General features: G+C 42.6%; 1 protein-coding gene across 4 annotated transcripts in view; it reads left to right on the plus strand.

Annotated features, from left to right (window-relative positions):
* Positions 1–24,835, plus strand: part of LOC149314311 (solute carrier family 9 member C1-like) — a 157,128-nt gene extending 132,293 nt beyond the window's left edge. For 3 of the 4 annotated variants that reach the window (XM_089520831.1, XM_089520830.1, XM_089520832.1), the window contains 5 exons: positions 2,608–2,745; positions 4,988–5,173; positions 11,205–11,322; positions 18,410–18,468; positions 24,541–24,835. In XM_089520831.1, coding sequence (XP_089376957.1) covers positions 2,608–2,745; positions 4,988–5,173; positions 11,205–11,322; positions 18,410–18,468; positions 24,541–24,588 — 549 coding nt within the window. In that variant the 3' untranslated portion in view covers positions 24,589–24,835. The remainder of the gene's footprint in view (positions 1–2,607; positions 2,746–4,987; positions 5,174–11,204; positions 11,323–18,409; positions 18,469–24,540) is intronic. The other variant, XM_089520833.1, reaches the window with a different exon arrangement.
* Positions 24,836–25,117: the final 282 nt, after the last annotated feature.

Consider the following 25,117-nt stretch of genomic DNA (forward strand, 5'->3'; position numbering starts at 1 on the left):
CAGGAGGAGGTGGAGGAGGAGGCGGCGGCGGTGGCAGGACCGGGCTGGGGCCGACCCCTGGTTTAACTTTTGTGCCACCAAAAAAATATTTTACATTTTCAGAGTGTTAAGTACCTTTTGTACATCAGTGGTAACAATGCCAATTCAATCACTTTCAATCCAGGGTTGTAATACAACAATATGTAGAAAAGTCAAAGCAGTCTGTATTAATGTTTTTGCCATATTTAAAACGCACTGAATTTAAAACACTTTAAAAGCATTTAAAACATAACAGATAAAAAACCTAAAAGTACAGTGTCTCCTCTTTTTTTTCAAAAAAAGCAAAAATCAACCAATAACATGAAATCCTGTATGAATAAAAAAACTTTGCTAGCAGAAAATGGGGATTGGGGCATCCTCACATAAGAGGGAGGTCCATAGCCTGGAGAGTAAGCCTGTTCAAAGAATAAATGTCTTGCAGGACAGAAGATTTCCTAAAATGTAGAGAATTTATTACTTATTTTTATTTCTCTTTTAAGGACCAGTAATAAAGTAAATAAGGACTTTATCAATCATGGCAAAAAAGATGGGAGCATAGCAATATGCTCCCATCAATATCGTGCAAAATGCAAAGATTATCACACAACATTACAGTTATCACGTGATTATGCCGTGAATAAACAGGTATTCTAACGGAGCTAGAATGCATCTTTATTCACAGGATAATTGTGTGATAACCGTGACATCAATAATAATAACAATAATAATAATAATTTATTTATTTATATTCTGCCTCTTCCGATTGAGGATCGAGGCGGGTAACAACAAAGAAAATACAATATACAACAATAAAAACAACAAGCCCCACAAAACCCCGACCCAACCCTCCCTCTCAACTATAAAATTAAACAGTAAAAAAATGTTTAAAAAGTACATAACAATACACCAAAGTTAAAAACAAATCACGAGTAAGAAAAATAATAAAAGGGGGATTCAATTGGTTCTGGACATTATCAATCGGGGAAGGCCTGCCGGAAGAGAAAGGTTTTTGTCGCCTTTTTAACAGTCTCGAGTGAGAATAATTGGCGAATCTCTTCCGGCAGGACATTTCACATTTTTGGGGCAGTGACAGAAAAGGACCTCCGGGTGGTCACCGCCAGTCTGATCTTTCTGGATTGTAAGAGGTTTTCCCCGGAGGATCGGAGTATACGGGAAGGATTGTATGGGAGGAGGCGTTCCTTCAAGTAGACTGGACCCAGGCCATGTAGGGCTTTATAGGTGATAACCAACACCTTGTACTGTGCCCTGAAGCTAATAGACATCCTGTGATATCATGTGATAATATTTACATTATTGTGCTATATTGGTGGGAGCATATTGCTCTCCCATCTTTTTTGCCAGTTTGATGGCTCAAAATAATGCTACTGGATTTGAGGACAATCAAAAGGAATATTGTTTTCCCCATCCTTCCTAGTGAGAAGTGACTGGGGAAATAAGTAGGTCCATTGCTTTGGCTTGTATTTTTGTTCAGAAGTCCAGGCAAGAGATACAGGAAGATTTCTGGAGATTGTTTTAAGCTAAGAAATGGTAGCTGGTTTGCTATGCAGTTTTGCTTTTGAAATGTGAAAGTCGGCAACCTAACTTGTTCCAATGCCAGAATATCACTTCCTCTCAGACTACATGCTTTTCCTGAACTGGCAGAATTTGGGGGTATATTTTAACAATTGCATAAAAATCTCATTAACAATGTCCAAGCCATTTTATCCATTTAAAACAGAATTTGGATCCCAATTGTAGGAAGAAGTCCTGACTTCATGGAAATAATTTTCAGCAACAAGCATCTTACTATGGTATTGTTCAAATTGATCCTAAATGGAGGTTCTCTCTTTAAACAACTAAGTTAAAAGACAAGAATGTGGGATTTTTTTTTTACAATGAATACAGGGCCTTATCATATGAAGAAAATTGGGCAAAATTTGGGGTTTAAAAAGCAATTATCCCATGCAAAACGCAATATCATAATTAAGATTTTCACATGACATCACTATTAAACAGGCAATAAACAGCAACAAATCATTCGTGGGGAAATCCTAAAAATGATTTCTTGCTGTTTATTGCCTATTTATTGCCCGTTTAATAGCGATGTGTGTGAAAATCATATGTGCAATATCGCATTTTGCACAGGATAATTACTGTTTAAACCCCTGATTTCCCCAGTGTGATAAGATCTATAGATTTAAATAAAACATTAAAAACATTTTTATTGGCACTGAGTGGCATGTTCACTAGCAATAGCAAGTACATTTCTGTACCGCTTATCAGTGCACTTAAGCACTCCCTAAACAGTTTACAAAGTGTAAGCTAGTTGCCCCCAACAATCTGGGTACTTATTTTAGCAACCTCAGAAAGATGCCAGGCTGAGTCGACCTTGAGCCCCTGGCTGGGATTGAACTCACAACCTTATGTTTTTTGAGTGAGTGGCTGCAGTGCAGGCACTTAACCACCATGCCACCAGGGCTCCTAATTCAATGAATCACCTTCCAACCCCTAATTCAGGTAATGAGCAAGGGGGAAATTAATCTTGTAAATGATAGTAATAACACCATTTCTCATGATCTTTTCCCCCAGACATGCTTTATCTCTATTGATGATTTGCTTGAAGCTTTTGATACATTTTTAGAACCACCCTCCTTAGAATATAAAATATGGCTGAAAATTGCTCTTGATGTTGCTCTCAAAACTTTCAAAGAACATCTTCCTAACCAGGTAAGTTGTAGATTGGATTCCTGCTGCTGCTGCTGCTGCAATAACAGATGCCATTTTACATTTCCTCTCTTTCTTACAATTTTAACAGAAAGGCTTGGGTTTTTTTGGTCAGTGCATTACATTATTATTTCATGTTTAGTTTGTGGTCTACTAAGACATCAAAATTGTTTCACATGTGCTATTGTTACAGGTGTTACCCATCCTATATTTGGGTGTTGGATTTTTCCTTCCCAAACATTTGTTGTTTTGTGCTTTCAAGTCGTTTCTGACTTATGGTGACCCTAAGGTGAAACTATCATAAGATTTTTTTGGGACTGAGAGTGGGTGATTCATCCAAGGTGTGATGACTGGTCCTCCAGTCATCTGGGAACTTCTTCTGAACCATAAGGGGTTAATCTGGGAGGAGGTACATGCTAATGAGAGATGACATCACATGCTAATGAGCTGTAGCATCATAGCTGATGTAAGGTCTAACTGACCAATCAGAGAGTAGGACCGCGAGATTCAAGAACTTTCTATGGGAAACCTTTAAAAGGCCCTTTGAGGCCATGCGCTCCTTGGTCTCTCCCTTGATCCTCTCCTGAGGGGGAACCAGATGATGTCTCTTGGAGTCTGGGGGACACAGACTCAGGAATGCAGGTAGAGTTGGCAAGGAGCCAGCTCCCTGATTCCAAGAACTCCACAAGGACTACAAATCCCATCATTGTGTGAGTAGCTTAGGAACAGTGTTAGTCAGTACGTCTAGGTCTTTTGGTTATGTTTATCTAATAGCTTGCTTGAAATGAATATCTTTATAACTGTGCTTTCTGACCTGCAAGGCAAGGAGGCCTGGCATGAGTGATACCTTCCTATTCTATATTATTTCTTTAAAATAAACTCTTTCTTTTAAAAGCATCTGCTATCTCTTTGCTCCTGTACACGTGCCTTAACTCGGTTACTGATTGCTCTGGGTTAGCAAGAAAGGAAACTAGATCTCTCGCCCAAGCAAGTCTCAGTGTGTGCTTGGGAAATATAGTTCATTGACAATTCACTGAGTGGTGGCAGCGGAAATATAGTTCTTTTAAGGGGATTCCTTGAGAGTAAGGGCCCAGCACAGGGCATTGCTCCCAAGGGAACCATCACACAAGGTCACACAGTGGTTTCCATAAACCAATGGAAAACCAAACCCTGATCTACACTCAAACTGCTAAACCACGCTGGCTCTCACCTAAACATACTACATTATATTTATCCTTACTGAACTTAATTTTTTGGGTTTTGCCCCAGTTCTCCAATATGAATCCTGCTTCTTGTTTCTAAGATATTGGCTACCTTCCCCAGTTTGATATAATTTGCATATTTGATAAGCATGTCCTCTATTTCATCTCCCAAATTGTTTATAAAGGTGTGAAACATCTGGACCCAGGACAGAATCCTTTGGCATTGTGTTTGTCACATCTGTCCAGGATGAAGGGGAGCTATTACTGACCACACTTTGGGTTCTGTTCATCAAGCAATTAAAAATACACACCATACTAGCTTTTCTAGCCCATGTTTTATCAATTTGACTTCTTTTTGAAAAACTAAGACTGGGTTTTAGTAATCACAGTATTCCTTTTCTGCCATTTTGAATCCCATGATGGGAGAAAGGGAGATATAAATAAAATAAAATAGATAACAGAATGCTCACAGACTGTTTAATTATTTATTTTGGAACCTGATATAGACTTCAACATACATGATAAATAATTTTAAGAAATTGCTATTATGGTTGGTATGGAATAATAAAGTGCATATATGTGTATGTATATAGGTTTAGTTTATTATAAGATTACCATTCTTAAAATTATATTTTTGTATATTTGTGGAAAACTTGACAAAATTTGAAAAAAATAATTTGAGTAGACAGAATAGATGCAGATTGGTAAATATGAGAACTGGTTGCTTGTAGTACAAACTGATTTATACTTTCTTAGGAAACAGAACAAGGAAATTAAAGAAAAAAGTAAATGTGCATGTGCATATAGTATCTTCCATTCATCAAAGTCTCTTATCATATGCCAAAGTATGGAATGGGATAAAAGCAAAAGAATACATTTAAAAACAAAACAATATATTTAAATGTTTACTCCTGAAATGCATTCTCTATCAGAATGATTTTGTGAATGGTAGTTTAAATTAAAGTTTAAGCTATTGAGGTATTATCATATTGCAATGATTATCAATGATAACATAATTCTCACTATATGGTTTGGCTTTCTAGGACTGGTCATACAAGATGTGTGTACAATATTCTAATTTGTATGTGGTAGATGTACCAAACCACACCAAATGTGATATTTTTGATAGTGCTTTGGATGATGTTATTCTTGTACATGGAACTGTACAAGATTGTCAGTTGGGGCACCGTTACTGTGCACCATGCATTTTACCTAAAACCTGTCACCAGGTAAGGAGAATTTTTGTAACTAGACCATAGTATAGCTTCAGTGCTGGAGAGAGGGAGCACACCTGCAAACTGCAAGAGAAAATAAAAGAAAAAAATGAAGGTGGTTTTTTAAATGTTTCTTTTTTAAATGTCCGTAAAAGCCTTTTGTGTACTGAGAATGCCCAACCCTGTCAATCTAGCTCCACCTTCAATTCTCTTTCGTCCACCAGTAGAGAAACCTAATTCTGATAGTTCTCTAACTGAGCACTCTCTGTACGGTTAGATGGTTCTATTATTATTATTATTATTTTACTTTGAGTTTGCCCAACGAAAAGAAGAGAGAGGTTGTTTATTTTTTCCTCTTTTTCCCACCAGGCTGGGTGCCCTTTTCTGGGCTTCTTATGGCCTCCACCTCTCTTTTCAAACTTTGTGTCTCCTGCAATAGGAAAGTTGTGCTTGCCTTTATTTGTCTTGGGGAAAGCCACATTGCTGAGCATTGCTCCATTTGCTGTTCTTTTACTCCTCAAATGCTTCGGAATAGAGCCCAGTGCTTGAAACTTTTTATGCTGGGAGCATTCTCTCTTGCTAGCTGAACTCTCAACTTCATTTCAGGACCTTTGGCCCTCATTCCAATTTCCAAAATACTGAGGATCCTGAAGATTTCAAAGAAAATGTCTTCTTCTACCCCTGTCACCTCTATACCGGCCCCCTCGGTATCGACCCCCTCAGTATCGATAGCCTCAACATTGATGCCCTTGGGCCCAATGGCCTCGATATCATCTACAGTTAGTTCGGATTCTTTGGCGATCCCTGCTGCTTCGGCTGCACCGGTGCAGGAAATTCCCTGTTTCTTGAGAGAAGCTGTGTTCCTACAAAGAGAAGAAAAGATCCCTGGCTACCAGGGGAGAATCTGAGGCTGACAAGCTCAAGAAAAAGCATAAGACCAAGTCCCCTCCAACTATGTTTCTTGCCTCCGCCCCCATGGTCATGAGTCGTTTCCCCTGCTAGATCTTGCCACTCTCCATTTAGAGATCAGGCTGACATTTCTGCTTCCTCCTGGAGATTCTATTACTGTGACTCTTAGAATCATAGAATCATAGAATTGTAGAGTTGGAAGAGACCACTAGGGCCATCCAGTCCAACCCCCTGCCATGCAGGAAATCCAATTCAAAGCATCCCTGACAGATGGCCATCCAGCCTCTGTTTAAAGACCTCCAAGGAAGGAGACTCTATCACCCTCCGAGGGAGTGCATTCCACTGTCGAACAGCCCTTACTGTCAGGAAGTTCCTCCTAATGTTGAGGTGGAATCTCTTTTCCTGTAGCTTGCATCCATTGTTCCGGGTCCTGTTCTCTGGAGCAGCAGAAAACAAGCTTGCTCCCTCTTCAATATGACATCCTTTCAAATATTTAAACAGGGCTATCATATCACCTCTTAACCTTCTTTTCTCCAGGCTAAACATCCCCAGCTCCCTAAGTCGTTCCTCATAGGGCATGGTTTCCAGACCCTTCACCATTTTTGTCGCCCTCCTTTGGACACGCTCCAGTTTCTCAATGTCCTTTCTGAATTGTGGTGCCCAGAACTGGACACAATATTCTAGGTGGGGCCTGACCAGAGCAGAATACAGTGGCACTATTACTTCTCTTGATCTAGACACTATACTTCTATTGATGCAGCCTAAAATAGCATTGGCCTTTTTAGCTGCCGCATCACACTGTTCACTCATGTTCAACTTGTGGTCTACTTGGACTCCTAGATCCCTTTCACATGTAGTTTCATTCAGCCAGGTGTCACCCATCCTATATCTGTGCATATACTTCAGCTTCATTTATGCAAGGGTACAGACAGAGGACTGTTGGAGAGAGCGCCCTTCATCTTATAGGTCTGCTCTCCTTCATTCCAAGATTGTTACCTATCACAGGGAGCAGTCTTACAATTCTCCTTCTTGATACTGAGGATCTTAATTCTGTTCTCCTGCCTGTTACTGTGGCTTTCGGTCCAGTTCCTATTTCACACCTTCCACTTCTCCATCTCCATTCTTGTGTCCAGAGTAGCGAATCACCAGGGTCCCTTGTCCACCGCCTCGCAACATGGCGACGGTATTGTGTCCTCCTTTCCACCTCTCTCTTCAGCCTCTATGACAGTGGTACCACTCACCACTCGGTATTGACACCCATCCCTGCTGTAATTCCTCTAGTTTCGACGGTGCATGTTTACTCCATGGTACGCATGTGTCTTCAACACCGCAAGTATCTTCATTTCGCCATAGACAGAGATCTCTATCAATATAATGTCTTACCCTTCAACCTCTCTACCGCCCCCAGGGTCTCCACGAAGTGCATAGCAGTGGTAATCACATATCTGCAAACCCAAAGGATAAAAATCTTCCTGTACTTAGATGATTGGCTTCTAGTATCGTCCTCCTGACACAACTGTTTTGAGATGTCCATCACACTCTGTTTCTCTTCATTGACCTTGGTCTTACCATCAGTCCCTCCAAGTCCATCTTGGAACCAGTCAAAGTGATAGAGTGCATTGGAATGTCTCTGGACTCTGTAATGGCTCATGCCTATCTACCTACTCAAAGAGCTGAGTCTCTCTGGTCTCACATTCAAACTATTCTTCGTCTCTCCCATCCATCAGTGAGGGACATCCAGCAACTACTAGGCCTCATGGCATCATGGTTGCCCACCTGGTGCACATGAAGTTTCGGCTTCATGTGTTTCCAGTCTGTCTTTGACCACCTCCACAATCAACAGTCCAAAAGACTCACTCTCCCAACAGAAGTGCAGACTTTGCTCCAGTGGTGGAACATCCCTCAAAATATTGTTGGAGGGATGCCATTCCAGCCTCCTCAGCCTTCCAGGATGGTCACCACAGATGCCTCCATTATGGGCTGGGGAGCTTATTACGGGGATCTTTGAGTTCAGGGACACTGGTCTCTTTCAGAGTCATGAATGCATATCAATGCCCTAGACCTCTAGCGATCATCAAAGCGTTCAGAGCATTCAAGAACCACCTGCACCACAAGATGGTCCAAATGGTCATGGATAATACCACTGCAGTCTGCTACATTAACAAGCAGGGCAGCCCGACTCTCCACCGCTTCTCTGCCTTGCCCTCCAGCTTTGGAGGTGGTGCAGTATCTGCTCCATCTATCCAGTGGCAGTCCATGTAGCAGGCAAAGACAGTGTTTTGGCAGATTCTCTGAGCCAGGACAGGGCTCTGCAACACAAGTGGACCTTGTCACCCAAAGCATTCAAGTTCATCACATCTTGACGGGACACTCCCTAGCTGGATCTCTTTGCCTCTCCCGAGAATGTGAAGTGCCCATTGTTTTGCACCAGGGCCAATCAAGGGACAAACTCCCTAAGAGAAGCCTTTCTCTTGAGCTGGACACACCACCTTCTCTATGTCTTTCCTCCCCTTTCTGTAGTGGCGAGGATAGTGGTCAAGATGGTGGAGGAAAAGTCCAATGTGATACTGGTGGCTCCGTACTGGCCAAGACAACCCTGGTTCACCCCTCTCCTCCACCTGTTCAAGGACTGTTATCTCAAACTTCTAGATTGGCTGGACCTTCTCTCCCACTCCAGTGGGACAGATCTCCACCTAGATGTTCATAGTCACCACCTAACAGCCTGGAGGATCCAGCACTGTCCTCTTTTGAACTCCTGAAGGTTCCCTTTGCCTCCTGTAAAGACTCCACCAGGCACTCCTATTCTTACAAATGGAGATGCTTTTGTTCATTTGTCTACAGCTTTGCACTTCTTCCACCTACATGATGAAGGACTAGCTTTCTCTTCTCTTAAAGTTTGTTTGTCTGCCATAGCGGCTAACCAGCCTCATGGCTCACCCTCTGCAAAACTCTTCACTTCACCTCCAGTTAAAAGATTCTTCAAAGTACTAAATCACCTGTACCCTCCAGTTCCTCTGTTACCGACTCCCAGGTCACTTTCTTTGGTGCTTATGCAACTCATGAGGCCCTTGGTTGAGCCTTTGGGTTCAACCTTACTGAGGCTATTGTCTTTTAAGACAGCATTCCTGGTTGTCATCACCTCAGCCAGAAGATCTTCAGACAAACCTTATCTCATTTTCCACAAAGACAAGGCTGTGCTAAGACTAGATATCTCCTTCCTCCCCAAGGTGGTCTCCTCTTTCCATCTTTCTCAGGACATTGTTCTGCCAACCCTTTATCTGGAACCATCTACTCCTTTGGAAAAAAAACTATGCATACTCTGGATGTTCACTGTGCTTTGGCATTTTATACTCCATGTTCTGCTGAGTTCATGTTCACCAGCAAGTTCTTTGTTTGTTATGGCGGACCTAGGAAAGGCCACCCTGTTTCTTCACAACGGCTTGCAAAATGGATTGCACAAACTATTCTCCTAGCCTATGAACTGGCTAAACACCCTCCTCTTGTTGATGTGCACCTACACTCAACCAGGGCTGTCTCCTCATCTGCTGCCTTCCTCCGTGGTGTCTCCCTGTCTGACCTGTGCAAGGCTTCTACGTGGTTGTGGAGAGCTGGCAGAGATGGGCCAGCCTAGCAATGACCAGTAGGAAGAGAGCTGGCAGAGATGGGCTAGCCTGGCTACAGCCATTAAAAAGAAAGAAGGTGCCAGCCAATCAAATTGGGGGCTGGAGAAGGTAGAGCTAGATTGGTGGGGTTGGGCATGCTCAGTACATGAGAGTGGCCGGGGCTTCCTGCCAATCTGCTGAGCTTTTTAGCTTCCGAATGGAGTCCCTGCACAGCCACAAAACCCTGTTGTGTGAGGACACACTATCCACCATTGATATGGTGGGCAGGTGGATGTTGTCTTTTCCTATCACCAAGAATACATTTGCCCACAATCATGTTTGACCATAGATGCAGTGAATCAGGCTGCTGTATGTGCTAATGTCATCAGCTGTATATGTTACTATATACATGTATGGTTCAGAATATTCGATCCTTGCGAGAGGCAGGAAATATAAATAAACATCATCATCATCATCATCATCATCATCATCATCATCATCATCATCATCATTGGAAAACCCTATAGAGCAGTTGGAAGTGAAGCACCACCAGTTTATGTGGTAACCTTTCTCAACCTGGTACCCTACAAATGCATTGAAGTACAACTGCCATCTGTACATGGCTTCTATATTTCAAAAGAAAATCTGTAAATCTCCAGTAATCAGTCCTCTAAAGGAGGCTATACTCAAATACTGCGGTCCCTAGAACATCTCACCACTTGGGGAGGCAGAGTGAATGTAACAGTATATGCACAGTATAGAGAGTGTTATAAAGTATGTGTATTTAATATAATTGCTGGTATGGAATGGTATATAATGATAGTTCCATATTTTTGTTATAAAAATGATTTTTTTAAAATACCAAAGTTCATTATAATATGTAGTGTTGTTAGGATTCAAAAGCAGATAACTATTCTCACAGTAAGACAGGTAGTGGGACAAACAACAAAATGGCAGGAATAGTTAACTTCTTACTTGGTCTCTGAGATATGGTGAGAGCAGGAATATTGAGGGTCTCCTCACTTCAAGAGAGAGAGAGAGAGAGAGATGAAGTATAATAACTACAGGCTCTTTTCTACCAGATAAGATACTTGGTGAATGCCAAGTAACTAGTGAGCTGCCTCAAAGTTTCTGAGAAATATGGTTAATTGATAGATATTTCAGATCTTTCCATTAGCACCTGTAGCAACAGGCATACCCATTTTTAATTCATGCTGGTGAATATGGCATATCATTCCACCATCTCTTTAAAAAGTCTTAAGCAGCCGATATAATAAAATACATTAAGGATAGATTTTATGTTAATTATTTCCCTTGAAGAATTTTCATTTTGACAGTTATGGCTAATCTGTAATTTAATGCTACCTTTAAAAGTATAGGCAGATAAGGGGCTGGCTGTTTTTACACCCATGATAAGTAAGGTGACTGCATAGTTTCTACAGTAAACCAAATTTAGTATTACATTTAGAGTCATTTGTCCCTAGATGAATGAACCATTTGAGTGAACAGTAATTCTTATTGTGGCAATATTCTAGGTACAAGGTACTGCATCAGCCACAAAACTGTTAGTTATACGAGGTATAGAGCATGGAGGACGTAAGAGCACCGGAGCATGCAGTATTCTTTGCCAGTATCATTCAGATCGGAGACGTGGTGAGAAAAAGCTTAGAAATCCTATTCTGGAAGGCTAACAGTTTTATAGTTATGGTTTTATATTTATTTAAAACTAGCTGTACCTGGCCATGCGTTGCTGTGGCTCAGTCTGGTTAAATGGAAAAGAAAGAGAAAGTGCACATTTCTGAAATATTTAATGGGTATACAGTATTGTTTGTTGTTCCATTGTCTGTGTAGATATAGAGATTGTCTGGTTTGCCGACTCTAGAACACGCAACATATAATTGTCCATGTAAGAAGCAATCCATGTCTAGCTCTAAACTTCAAAATTCTAAAGATTGTCCCTGAGCTTTACTGATGGTGATTGCAAACGCCAATCTAATTGCAATCTCTTAAATTGAAAAATCATAGGAATGCGAGGAATGAGGACATCTTCACCTCAAGATTGTTGCTTCAACGATGTTGCTCATTAATTTTTTTTTTACTGCAAGTCGCGTGCTGTTGCAAAGCTTTGGCTGGTTGATATTGCGCAACATAATAATAATAATAATAATAATAATAATAATAATATTTTATTTCTATACCGCTGTTCCAAAAATCACAGCGGTGTACAGCAAGATAAAAACAGATAAAAACATCACAACCCCCTTCCCCAACAATATCACAAATAGCAATAAAAACATTTACAAACAGTACAATACAATAATAACCATACAAGTGGCTGTGTAGAATGGAATACAATGAAACACTGCAGGGGGAAGCATAACAACAAGGCTCACGGTGGGAAAGCCTGGCGGAACAAATAAGTCTTCAGGTTCTTCTTGAAGACATCAAGGGAGGTGGAAGTACGGAGCTCGTTGGGGAGGGAGTTCCAGAGCTGTGGGGCTGCAACAGAGAAAGCCCTCCGAGATGACACATACCTAACATCAGGAACTCTTAAAAGATGTTTCTCACCCGATCTGAGAGTGCGGGGCGGATTGTATGGGGAGAGGCGGTCCTCCAAGTACTCTGGGCCCAAGCCATTTAGGGCTTTATAGGTGATAACCAACACCTTGTATTTGGCCCGGAAGCGAATAGGCAGCCAATGAAGATCTTTTAAGACTGGTGTTATATGGCTGGCTCTGGGGCATCCAGTAACCAGCCTAGCAGCCATATTCTGCACTAATTGAAGCTTCCGGTTCTGGTACAAGGGTTGCCCCATGTAAAGCGCATTACAGAAATCTAATCGAGAGGTTACCAGAGCGTGTACCACGGTTTCAAGGTCCCCCTGGCCAAGGAAGAGTCGCAGCTGGCGTATCAGCCAAAGCTGATGACAAGTGCTCCTGACTGTTGCATCCACCTGAGCAGTAAGGTGGAGCGATGAATCCAGGAGCACCCCCAAACTGCGAACAGAGTCCTTCACAGGGAGCATGACCCCATTTAGGGCAGGTGGAGCAATTTCCTTACCCGGGCCAAGAGAGCCAATCACCAGCACTTCTGTTTTCTCTGGATTCAGGCTGAGTCTGTTTTCCCTCATCCAGCCCATTACCGACTCCAGGCAAACATTAAGAGGAGAGATGCCATCCCTAGTTACTGCATCAGTCGGAGACACAGAGAAGACTATTTGGGTGTCATCAGCGTACTGATAACACCGCGCCCCGTGTCTCCAGATGATCTCTCCCAGCGGCTTCATGTAAATGTTAAATAGCATAGGGGACAAAATCGCTCCCTGAGGGACACCAGATGTAAGGGCCCTCCTATCAGAGCAACAGTCCCCCAGCTCCACCATCTGGAATCTGCCCGAGAGGTAGGAACGGAACCACTGCAAAGCAGAGCCCCCGATACCTAACTCCCTCAGGCGACCCAGAAGGATACCATGGTCGATGGTATCGAAGGCCGCTGAGATGTCCAAGAGCACTAACAGGGACACGCTCCCCCTGTCCATGCCCAGACGGAGATCATCAACTAAAGCGACCATGGCAGTCTCAACTCCATAGCCCGCCCGGAAGCCAGTTTGAAATGGGTCCAGATAATCCGTCTCATCCAAGATCCCCTGAAGCTGAAGGGCAACTGCCCTCTCGATCACCTTCCCTAAAAATGGCAGCAGTGAGACAGGCCGATAATTAATCTGAATTAGGGGGTCAAGGGAGGGCTTTTTCAACAAAGGTTTTACTATGGCCATCTTCAATACAGATGGAAACTGCCCATCCCTGAAGGATGTATTAATAATGCGGTGCAACATATTAGTTACACCGACTCCCCCTTGAACTGTCAGCCACGAAGGGCAGGGATCGAGGGAACAAGTCGTCCTCCTAACACTTCGCAGAATCTTGTCCACATCCTCGGTACAGACAGACTCAAAGTGATCCAGTTTAACCAAGTCCACAGAAGCTCTGGATACCTCTACTCTAGATTCTGAACTAATACTGGCGTCAAGATCAGCCCTTATCCGAGAAATTTTATCCGCGAAGAAGTTGTTAAACTCGTCGCAGCAGGCTTTAGATGGTTCCAAAATAGGGTTCAGGGGAGGAGGGAGTCGAGTAAGCTCCCTCACTACCCTGAACAGCTCTGCCGGACGCGACTCCGCGGATGTGATACGCGCAGAAAAGAACGAGTCCTTCACTGCGATTATCGCCACTCCATAGTCCTCGAAAAGAGAGTCTAGGAGTGTCTTGTCAGCTAAGCGCTGATGTCTCTGCCATTTGCGCTCTAGCCGTCGCAGAACCCGCTTCCTGGCCCAAAGATCTTCCGTGTACCATGGCCGTTTTTTGGAAGCAGGTCTGAGAGGACACTTGGGAGCGATACTGTATATAGCCCTAGAGAGGTCACTATCCCAGATATTAGTTAGGGCATCAACAGAATTGCCGTCAGTTCCAACCATAGACCCCTCTAGGGCTTCTTGGAACCTTTTGGGTTCCATCAGCCTTTGAGGGTGGACCATCCGAATGGGTCCGCCACCCCCGGGAGGGGTCTGGGTAGAAGCCTTGATATTAGCCTCGACCAGGAAATGGTCCGTCCATGACAAGGGAGAGACACGAGTAACCTTTGCCCACGGAATCTCCATATCCATACAGAGGAGAACATCGAGTGTATTACCAGCCGAATGCGTGGGCCCTGAGACTAATTGGGACAGGCCCATTGGAACGGCAATTTTCAATTGCAGTACATGTGGTGGCATCCCTGGCAGATCGAGTGAATTATAAAATTCTGTTGGATAATTAACTACTTCATCTGCTCCCACAACAGTATCAACGGACTTGTATGTGATGGCCTCACTTTGAATGTTCGACTGAATAATATTGTTAAGTTCATAGATGTCTTTGTTCTTGGCCGCAAGAATAGCTCATTCACTCAACCAATCGTGATTCTTATAATTGGTTTGAAAATTGGAAAATACTTTTTCAACCAGTTCTTCTTTTGATGTCACTAAATTGCATAAGTTATGAGGCAATGAAATTCGTCCTGAGGTCACATCAACCAGCATCTTTCCATTCCCAATTTCCAGCAATTGATGTAAGAATATTTCAGCTGAGCGCTCGTTTTGCTTATTTGTAGTTAATGTTAACATCTTTACATGTCGCCACAAAGTGGAGTATTTCAGGCAAGTATTTATTTCATCCGCTGGTGCCGATCGAGGAATTACAGGTAATGTTTGCCAGAAATCTCCTGGAAGCAACATGAATGTGTTCCCAAATGGTCTGATGTTTCCACGCAAATCTTGCAATTATTGATCAAGAGCCTTGAGTGATTTTTTGTGCGCCATTGTTCATTCATCCCAAACTATAAGTTTGCATTTCTGCAATCATTTTCCCATGCTGGATGCTTTGGAAAGGTTGGACATGGGATTTTCAATGAATTGCATGTTCAATGGCAATTTCAAAGCGGAATGAGCAGCTCTTCCACCTGGTAGCAATGTTTCAGCTATTCCGGGCAACACAAGAGCTAAGGCTATGTCATTTTGGGATCGAATTGATGCCAGAACCAATCTAATTAGGAACGTTTTACCAGTTCCTCCTGGCACATCTAAGAAGAAGATTTCTCCAACTCCGTTATTGAAATTCTGCATTATTTGATTGTAAATGCCTTTTTGTTCAAGCGTTAGTTTAGGAATATTTGAGTGAACGTATGACAAAAAATCATCCGTGTTGTAATTTTGTTGACGATGCAATTGTACGTCGAACGAAGCAGCAGCAGATCGATTCGGTGATGGCATTCCCAATTGATGGAAAACTTTGTTCCTGATTTCTAAGCACAAATCTTCAATAATTATCAACATTTCGTTGTAGATTTCTACTGTGAAATCCATGATCATATTTGAAGTTTTGTTGCGTATTTGACGGAAAATATCTTCAGCCATGTGCTATTTATATTTCTTCCATAACTCTGTTGGAGATGAAGGAGAGCAGGTGATCAATATGATTGCAAACAATGCACGGATTTGATTTGGATGTGACGTGTTGCACGTATCATTAATGCATAAATCCCAGTGTCGGTTGTTCTCCAATAAATTCAGAGCTTGACATGCCCCGCGGAAAGTGGCATGTGTAATGCCGTTGATAATTCTCAGTTGCTGGAAAGACGTTGGACCAGGCACATTTACCAACAGCATGCAAAGAAAGAAGCATTCATCTTGATTGGGATGCATGGTATACTGTCTGCCTTTCGTAGTTTCTTTGAATATGCCAAGTTGTTTATCAACTCGCTCTCCTTGTTTGCATCGTTCAAATGATTTTCTACTCGCATTCCATGTATAATCCATAGGGACTTCCGAATACAGCAGTGTTTTTGCAAATTTGTCATTTTAACGTTGTAGCAAATGGATTCTGGGCTATTAGTTGCACATTTGCAGCTGTGAAATACATGTGTTGTTCATTTTCGAGATGTACTGCTAAGTGAACAACAGCTGGACTTCATTCATGTATTGGAAATGAAAGAATTTCCCATGTCACAGGTGTGACATCTATATAATAGTAGATATATAAAAACATAGTAGGTATATTTTTTATTTTATTTATAGTATTTATAACCCACTCTTCAGCCAAAAGTCTATCAGAGTGGCTTACATTATATAAAAACATGCGTGTATTCGAATGGAACGTTGTGTCAAAATTTCAAAGCAATCAGTAAAGAAGGTTCAGAGATTTAAGATTGTGAACAAACGAACATTTACATTTTTATTTATATAGATAAAACTGAAACATAATTCCAGAAACATGTGTATCAATGGGGAATAATACCAAAATTTTTATTAGGGTGAAACAAATGTTACTTGGTTACCTGCCCTTGAACTGCTCTTTGTGTCAATAATTTTTAAAGTTTGTATAGCAAAAATTGACTCCCTGTGAACTTGTTGTGAAAATGTATTGCATACTACACTTTCCCATGATGCTTTCATTTTCATAATTCTGGCATTCTCAGGATGACGCCGAGGAGCAATCCGGCCACTCATGGTTAATCCCCACGTGCCAACCAACGAGGCAGGAATTACGTTCATTTTCCATTGGTGCTGTTGTGTCTCTGCCCCTTCCCTGTCAGTTTTTTTTATCTCCTACCCTGTAAACGGGATGTGCATTCCCTTCCCTTATGTCAGTCAGGAGAATTAGGTTATAGATTGAGAAAAATAATATATTTCCTAAAGAGAAGAGACAAATGGTGTGGCTTTGGACACTGAGAAGAAAAAGCTGCAAACCACAGCAAAATTAAAAGAGGACTCCATCTCCCTGATGGCTGACCAGAAAATCAGGGAACTGAAAAACCTAAATGCATTTCAGTCCACATGACCACTGCCCAGCAAGTCTCTGACGACTGGTTTGGACAAGGAGGTTCCTTTGCCAGTACAACTCAAGCTTCAAGTAACAACTGATGTAAACCTTACCAGTTGGGGGATGCATTGCAAAGGCCATGCTATTCAGGTTGTTTGGTCTGCATTGGACAGAACGTACAACATAAACGGTCTAGAATTGAAGGCTGTACAGTTAGCACATATGAATTTTACAACTTTCATCCGAGGACACCATGTTCAGGTGTACATGGACAATATGAACATGAGGACATACATATGCAATCAGTGAGGACTGCAGTCATCTCCCCTGATAACAAGTCAAACAAGTTGTTCAAATGGGTAGAGAGGAACCTAAAATCTAGGTTGGATATCTGAAAGGAACACTAAATGTTCAAACAGATTACCTCAGCCAAAACAAATTCCATCCAGGAAAATAGACCTTGCATCCAGAGGTGTTTCATCAGTTAAATACATCATTGAGACCACGTCAGATAGATATATTTGCTTCTGGCAAGAATACCAGCCAAAGAAAGTTTTATTCCATCAATGAAAACAGAAATGCAGAAGCCTATGACATTCTGACGGTCCCTTGGCTGAAGGGCTGTTGTTTCTACAATTTTCCATTTTCAGGCAGAGAGGCACAGAGTCCCATGTCTTCATTTGCACCTAAAATAGCTTTACTGTCTCCAGTCTCATTTCCCATTATCCACTTGCATTATCCACTGGAAGTGAGAGTAGGATGGTGGAAGTGGACTCCTGCTGCTATCTTAGATCAGAATGAGCAGGGTGATTACCTCCCCTATCCCTAGTTGCCACCCACTATCATGCTTATATTCTCCTTTAGGGATGTTACCAAGGGTTTTCTTCACCCTTCATGTTCCCCACCAGGAATGCAAGCACAGTACAATTTTGTTCTATCTCAGATCTAAGATAACAGTAGAATACCCCATCCCACCCTATTTATGTTCCCAATGAGAAATGCAATGGAGTTGGAGTGGGATGTGCCCATGTTTTGTAGAGTTAGAGATAATAGTGGCATTTCCCTGCCTACAGCTTGCCTTTCCAGTTGGAAGCAAGAAGTGCATGGTAATCTTTCCAGCTCCAGGGAGTGGAGTTTTCAGGGAGAAAGAAAAGCATCTTTTGCAAGATGGTTTTTCATGGGTAGGTCAGATGTTTCCTTCTCTTGACTTACACAAAATTCAGTTTACTTTTAGCAATTCTTTCTTGAATTTTCAGAGACCTTAAATATGATGAAGAGTGGGGAAATATGCATTAATATAATTTCATTTTGATTCTGCTTGGGGAATTTTTTTTAAAAAATTAAGAAATTGATTTTTAAAAATATTTTCTCTTTTGAACTTACAGCCACAGTGGGACACATTCCATTGGATTCAGGCAGTCATAGTTCAGTAGCCAATGATTTAGTAAGTATGTGTCTAATTAAATATCAGTCAAAGTATGTTCTAACACCAGTATAATGATAATAATTTAAAAATAATTTTAAAAAGTTGTATTCAGCTATAAGATATTCAATTCAAAGTTGATCAGTCCAATCACACCACAGGGTCAATTTGAATTTTGTGAAGGTGTTGTTTGGTTATGGTATGCAGAGAACTATTAATTATAATTTGAATAATAACAGCAACCTTTCATTCCCTTCTGTGTGCTGCTCTGCACATGAGCAAGAGCAGGTTAAAAGTAAGGGGATCCCTTTAGCAACCCACCTCCCGCACTTGGAGAGCAGCACCTGGATGAAGGCTGGATGTATTCTTTTTCTATCAGGCTGTATAAAAAGTAACAGCTGTCAGCTTTCTGGGCTGCAGGGTACCCTAGAGTACTTCCAGAATACTGGGAGGAGATCTAAGTGGGGAACAATTATTCCTTTCTCTTGTCCTCCCCTGCCACAAATTGGCTGTGGGAACATGCCACAGCAAACTGTTGAGTGAGAACAGAAACAGAAACCAAGTATAAATTTGCTAGTGGAGCAGGACAGTTGCCTGCTGGCTCCCAAGCTGCCTAGGGGCAATATTGTCTCTTAATGACTATTACTGCTATGGCCCATTCAAAAACATTATCTAAATCAGTGAAAGAATCACTTCTTCGTGGTCTCTGTCACATTAGGGTTTTGCATCTGCTCAGAGACTCCTTTTACGGGTTCAAAAGCTGAACAGATTGGCAGGTAGCCCCACCATTGACATTGACAGCATCGTTACTGACAGCCTCCATACCATCGGCTTCAGTATTATTTTCAGCTGCTATGGAGCCTACCCCATGGATACCAAAATTGCAGGTGCCAACAGCGTCACTAGGGGTATGCAGGGGGTGCACACTGCATCGGGTGATACCTGGTGCCCCCCGCCTCCGCCCCTCCTTGCCACGGACCGTTGTTGTTGTTGTGTGCCTTTAAAAGTAGTTTCTCATTTATGCTGGCCCTAAGAGGCCACCCTATCACTGGGTTTCCTTGCCATGTTTCTTGATGGTGTGTGCCATGGCTGTACACTGAGGCTTAGACAGTGTGACTTGCCCAAGGGTCACCCAACCCGAGCCGGCATTCGAAGCCAGGCTGTGTTTTCATCAATCACACTAGTCTGGCCGTGTTTCAATCCCGGCTTTTGCAACCCTGGACAACCCCACACCAGTCCTTGCGCCACTTGCAAGGAAAAGTGACGGGAGTACAAATTTTTGCCTGCTTCCATCCTGCAGAAAAACAACCTCTGCCCATCTCCTCCTCCTCCTCCTCCTCCTCCTCCTCCTCCTCTTTGTCCTTTCCTCCCTCCTGCTACCCCTTGAAAACAAGAAACTGTCAGTACCTCCAGAACTTCTGTCCATCCCTCTCCCCAACAGCCGGTCTTTGTAGCCTCCCCATGGCTGGGCACCTCTTCCTCCTCCTCCTGTACTTCCTCAGGCTTTCTCTGGCCACCAGAGACTTCTCCCAGCTAGGAAGGGTGGCAGAAGGGCTGCTCCAAGCCTTGGCCATGGCTACCCACTGGGGTTGGGATTGTGTACCTTCAAGTCGTTTCTCACTTATGGCAACCCTATCATGAGGCTTTCTTAGCAAGTTTCTTCAGAGGTGCATTGCCACTGCCTTCCCTTGAGGCTGAGAGAGTGTGACCTGCCCTAGGTCACTCAGTGGGTTTTATATAGCTGAGAGGGAATTGAACCCAGGTTTCCAGAGTCATAGTCCAATACTCAAACCATTACACACTAGGTAGCTTGTCCTCCTTTGTGGTTAAATGACCAGGCATCCTCCTTCCCCAGGACACATCCTTCATTTCATTCTTCTGCCCAGGAGGAATTTCAGAATGAAGTATGAATTTATATTTCTCTTAAAGCTTAAGGCTTAAGCTTTATAATAAGTGTTTTTTTAGCCCTGCATCCTCCATTTTGTGGTGCCTAGCCCTCCAGGCATCTTCCTTTTCCAGGACCTGCTCTACAGGAGGAATTTCAGAATGTCCTCCATTTTCAGCATGTCTAAAAAGACACCACTGGCAAGTGCTCTGTTCCCATTAATTGCAGTGACGTAGTAAACTGTTGTCCCTTATACAGTGGGACCATGCTATCTGCAGGCATGCCATCTTCAGATGTAAGCATCCACAGATGGCAAGCCCTCTTGTCCCCAATGGTGGCATGTGCATGTGGCTGCACTAGCAGCGGCACGTATGTCGCACCGCCATTAGGGACAATGGATCTTGAGGTTCCACATTTTTCTGTATCCATGGGTGGGGAGTTTCAGAATGCATCCCCCCCAGATACTAATGTCCAACTGTATAAAATAGCAAAATCAAGGTTTGCTTTTTGAAATTTATATGCCGTTAGTGAGCAGGTAAGGGGAAGTGGGCGAGGGGGTGGTGTGGCCATAGTCCATAAGAACAACTTTACCATGACTAGGATACCTCTCCGACAGCTAGAATCATAGAATCATAGAGCTGGAAGAGACCGCAAGGGCCATCCAGTCCAACCCCCTGCCATGCAGGAAATCCAAATCAAAGCATCCCCGACAGATGGCCATCTAACCTCTGCTTAAAGACCTCCAAGGAAGGAGACTCCACTACACTCTGAGGGAGTGTGTTCCACTGTCGAACAGCCCTTACTGTCAGGAAGGTCTTCCTAATGTTGAGGTGGAATCTCTTTTCCTGCAGCTTGCATCCATTGTTCCGGGTCCTGTTCTCTGGAGCATCGAGGCTATGTACCTTCACCTGATTCTGTTGGTATACCGACCACCCTGTCTAGGGATTCTGTTGGTATACTGACCGTCCTGTTGCTTAACAGACTCCCTAGCCGAGCTGACACAACTGGACTCAGAGCTGGTGTTGGAAACTCCCAGGCTTCTTGTTCTGGGAGATTTCAATATCCCCCTCGAGTCCAGTTCTTCTGATCTTACAGGGGCAGCTCGGGAGTTCATGTGGGCCATGACAAACATGGGCCTATCTCAGATTGTCTCCGGGCCTACGCATTGCACTGGTCATACCATCGATGTGGTCTTTTGTTTGGAACAAGGAAAATCCGTGGGTGGAGGTAATTGTACCTCCCCTTTGTCATGGGCAGATCATTTCCTGGTTAAAGTTGGACTAAAGGCCACCATTCATCACCTCCTGGGGGTGGTGGACCTATTAGAATGATCCGCCCTCAAAGGCTAATGGAACCCAAAAGGTTCCAGGAAGCCCTAGAGGGTGCAGTGGCTGGTAACGTCAGTGAATCTGTCAAAGCCTTGGTGTCCACCTGGAACAACAATCTTACAAAGGCTATTGACACAATCGCTCCCAAGCGTCCTTTTCAGCCCGCTTCAAATAGAAATCCTTGGTATACTGAAGATCTTAGAAGGATGAAGCAGGCTGTACAATGACTAGAGTGCCGCTGGCGAAAGACTCAATCCCTATCTGACAAGACATGTCATAGGACTTCACTTAAAGCCTATCGAGTGGCAATAAATGCAACAAAGAAATCTTTCTTTTCTGCATCTATTGCGTCTGCGAAGTCTCGTCCGGCAGAGCTTTCCAAGGTTGTTAGGAAGTTAACTCAGACTCTTTCCACCTTGAATCTGTTATTACAACCCACGGAGGCCTGCTGTGATATTTTCAACGACTAATTCACAAATAAAATCTCTCGGATAAGCGCCGACTTAGATGCCAGACTTAACACAGAAACATCTAGAGGTGTCTAGCAACTCTGTTAATGACATTAATTTGGATCAGTTTCAGTCTTTGAGTACTGATGACATAGACAAGCTGCTTGCTAAGGTCAAAAAGACCACCTGCTCTCTTGACCCCTGCCCTTCATGGCTGGCCATCCAGGGAGGGGAGGCAACTATGAGTTTGTTAAGATCTATAATTAATGCCTCCCTTAGGGAAGGCAGCTTTCCAGCCAGTTTAAAACTGGCTGTGGTTTAACCTATTCTTAAAAAGCCTTCCCTTGATCCCCTGGAGAAATCTAACTATCGGCCGGTATCTCTTCTTCCATTTTTGGGCAAGGTGATTGAGAGAGCAGTTGCCAACCAACTCTAAGCAGTCTTGGATGACACCGATTATCATGATCCATTTCAAACTGGCTTCAGGTCGGGATACGGAGTCGAGACCACCATGGTCGCCTTGGTGCATCGACATGGGAAGTGTGGCCCTCTTGGACCTCTCAGTGGCCTTCGATACCATCGACCATGAGTGAGTTAGGAATCGGGGGCACTGCTTTGCAGTGGTTCCGGTCCTATCTCTTGGGTAGGTTCCAGATGGTGTTGCTTGGTGACAGTTGTTCGGCCAAGAGGGAGCTCAAATTGGGTGTCCCTCAAGGCGCAATACTGTCTCCAATGCTATTTAACATCTACATAAAGCCGTTTGGCGAGATCATCCGGAGACATGGGGTGGGGTGTTATCAATACACTGATGACACCCAAATTTGCTTCTCCATGTCTCGGACTGCTTTGGTGACAAGAATGGCATCTCTCCTCTGAATGACTACCTGAGGTCAGTAATGGATTGGATGAGGGAAAATAATCTTAAACTGAATCCAAATAAAATGGAGGTACTCTCTATAGGCAATCCTAATCTGGGAATGGTGATCAACTCTTCAGTTCTGGACGGTGTCACACTTCCCCTAAAGGATTTTGTTCATAGCTTGGGGATACTCCTGGACTTGTAGCTTCAGCTGACATCTCAGGTGAATGTGACGGACAGGAGTGCCTGTTATCAGCTTCGGCTGATACACCAGCTACGACCCTTCCTCGAACAGGAAAACCTAGAAACAGTTGTATATTCACTGGTAATTTCTCATTTCAATTTCTGCAATGTGCTCTACATGGGGCAACCCTCATGCCTCGTTCAGAAGCTGCAACTGGTTCAAAATATGGCAGCCAGATTAGTTACAGGGGGTTCTAAATTTGATCCTATTACACCTATCTTAAAATCCCTACACTGGTTGCCTATTAGCTTCCAGGCACAGTAGAAGGTGTCGGTCATTACCTATAAAGCCGTACATGGCTTGGGTCCGGCTTACCTGAGGGAACGCCTCCCCTCATACAATCCTTCCCATACTCTCAGGTCCTCTGGGAAGAATCTCTTGCTGTTTAAGAAAACCAGACTGGTAACGACTTCCCAGAGGAAGTTTTCTGTTGCTGCTCCAAAAATCTGGAATGACCTGCCATATAACATCTTTGGGAGGCCTTTAAGAAAGCAATAAAAACGGATCTCTTCTGGCAGGCCTTCCCAAACGGACCTCCTCGGAATGTTCACTCTCCAGTTGCATAGCTGTTCCCACTGGACTGTGATCGTGATTGATTTTATTGACTATTTTATTGGGAGCATTTTATTGGGAATTGTTTTAACGCTATTTTAGGGTGGGAGGGAGATAGGGAATTAGGATTTGATATGTTTTGCGGGATACAAATAAATATTATTATTATATCTTTTGGGAATATTTTCAAGCTGTGGATGGTTGAATTCCTGGAAAAATAATCCGTGGATATAGAGGGCCAATTGTACATCCTTGGCTATCCAAGATCTCTTGTTCTCTAGTAATGCCTATCCCTTCTGAATTTAATATTGTCTTCATTTTCTTGCACGTTTCTCATTTTGTCTGTTCTAAAATTATATATCGAGAACAGTGATACCGCTTAGTTGAGAATAAGCCTACCACTTCTCTAATAACCACAGAACTCTTTTGGGCTGTGCTAAAAATGCTCCTACAGAATGAGACTCCTGTAACAATGGCCTTAAAAGTAGGAAATAACATTTCCTTGAGTAGTGAGGTGCTTCTTTATTTCTTAACATCTTACTCAATGGATCACCTTCCAGTCTCTAATTCAGGTGATGAGCAAAGGGAAATAGTGGCAGTTACAGAGCTACATCTAGTTAAATCTGATGGTTCCCTTTTTTTTTCATTACAAGTAACAAGACTGAAAATGAATCAAATTTGTCACTTATGCCTTTGATTATTAACTTAAATTTTTATTAATAATGTTTAGATAAATGTATCTGTAGTGTGTCAAACGTATATTTTTTCTCCTACAGGAGTATACTTATGTGAGCACCCAAAACTCCACTGTGAAAAAAGATTGATATGAAATGAACATGTTCAAGTACCATAGAGCTGGGTGAGAGATGATACAAGATATAACTGTTGATAGCAGCTCTCTAATGGAATCTTTTGTTTTTGTTTTTAGCCTCTGAGAATATTAAGATTTTACAGTTTTAGAACATCTTTATTAAACACAACTATTAGTTAAACAGCACTTAAAATGTTTAAATTTAGTTTTCAAATATCTGTTATTTCAACTGTTATACCTCATGCAATAATAAATGTTGAACTAATTTTATGCCTTCAGAATGTCCCAATCATTATAGAGCAAGAACAATACCTATTGGTTCCCATATCAAAATTTACATATTTCTTCTTAACTGGGTATTATAAATCAGTGATTCCCTAACTTTGGTCTTCCAGATGTTTTGGACTTTAGCTCACAGAATTCCTGACTGCTGGCCAAGCTAGCTAGGGCGTCTGGGAGTTGAAGCCCAAAACAGCTACAAGACCAAAGTTTGGCAATCACTGCTATAAATGATAAAATATTGGTTTGACATTAAATAGAGC

The sequence above is a fragment of the Sceloporus occidentalis genome, unplaced genomic scaffold (genome assembly GCF_023333645.1).
Source record: "Sceloporus occidentalis isolate IW3139 unplaced genomic scaffold, rSceOcc1.0.p SCAF_4, whole genome shotgun sequence".
NCBI classification, from domain to species: Eukaryota; Metazoa; Chordata; class Lepidosauria; order Squamata; family Phrynosomatidae; genus Sceloporus; species Sceloporus occidentalis.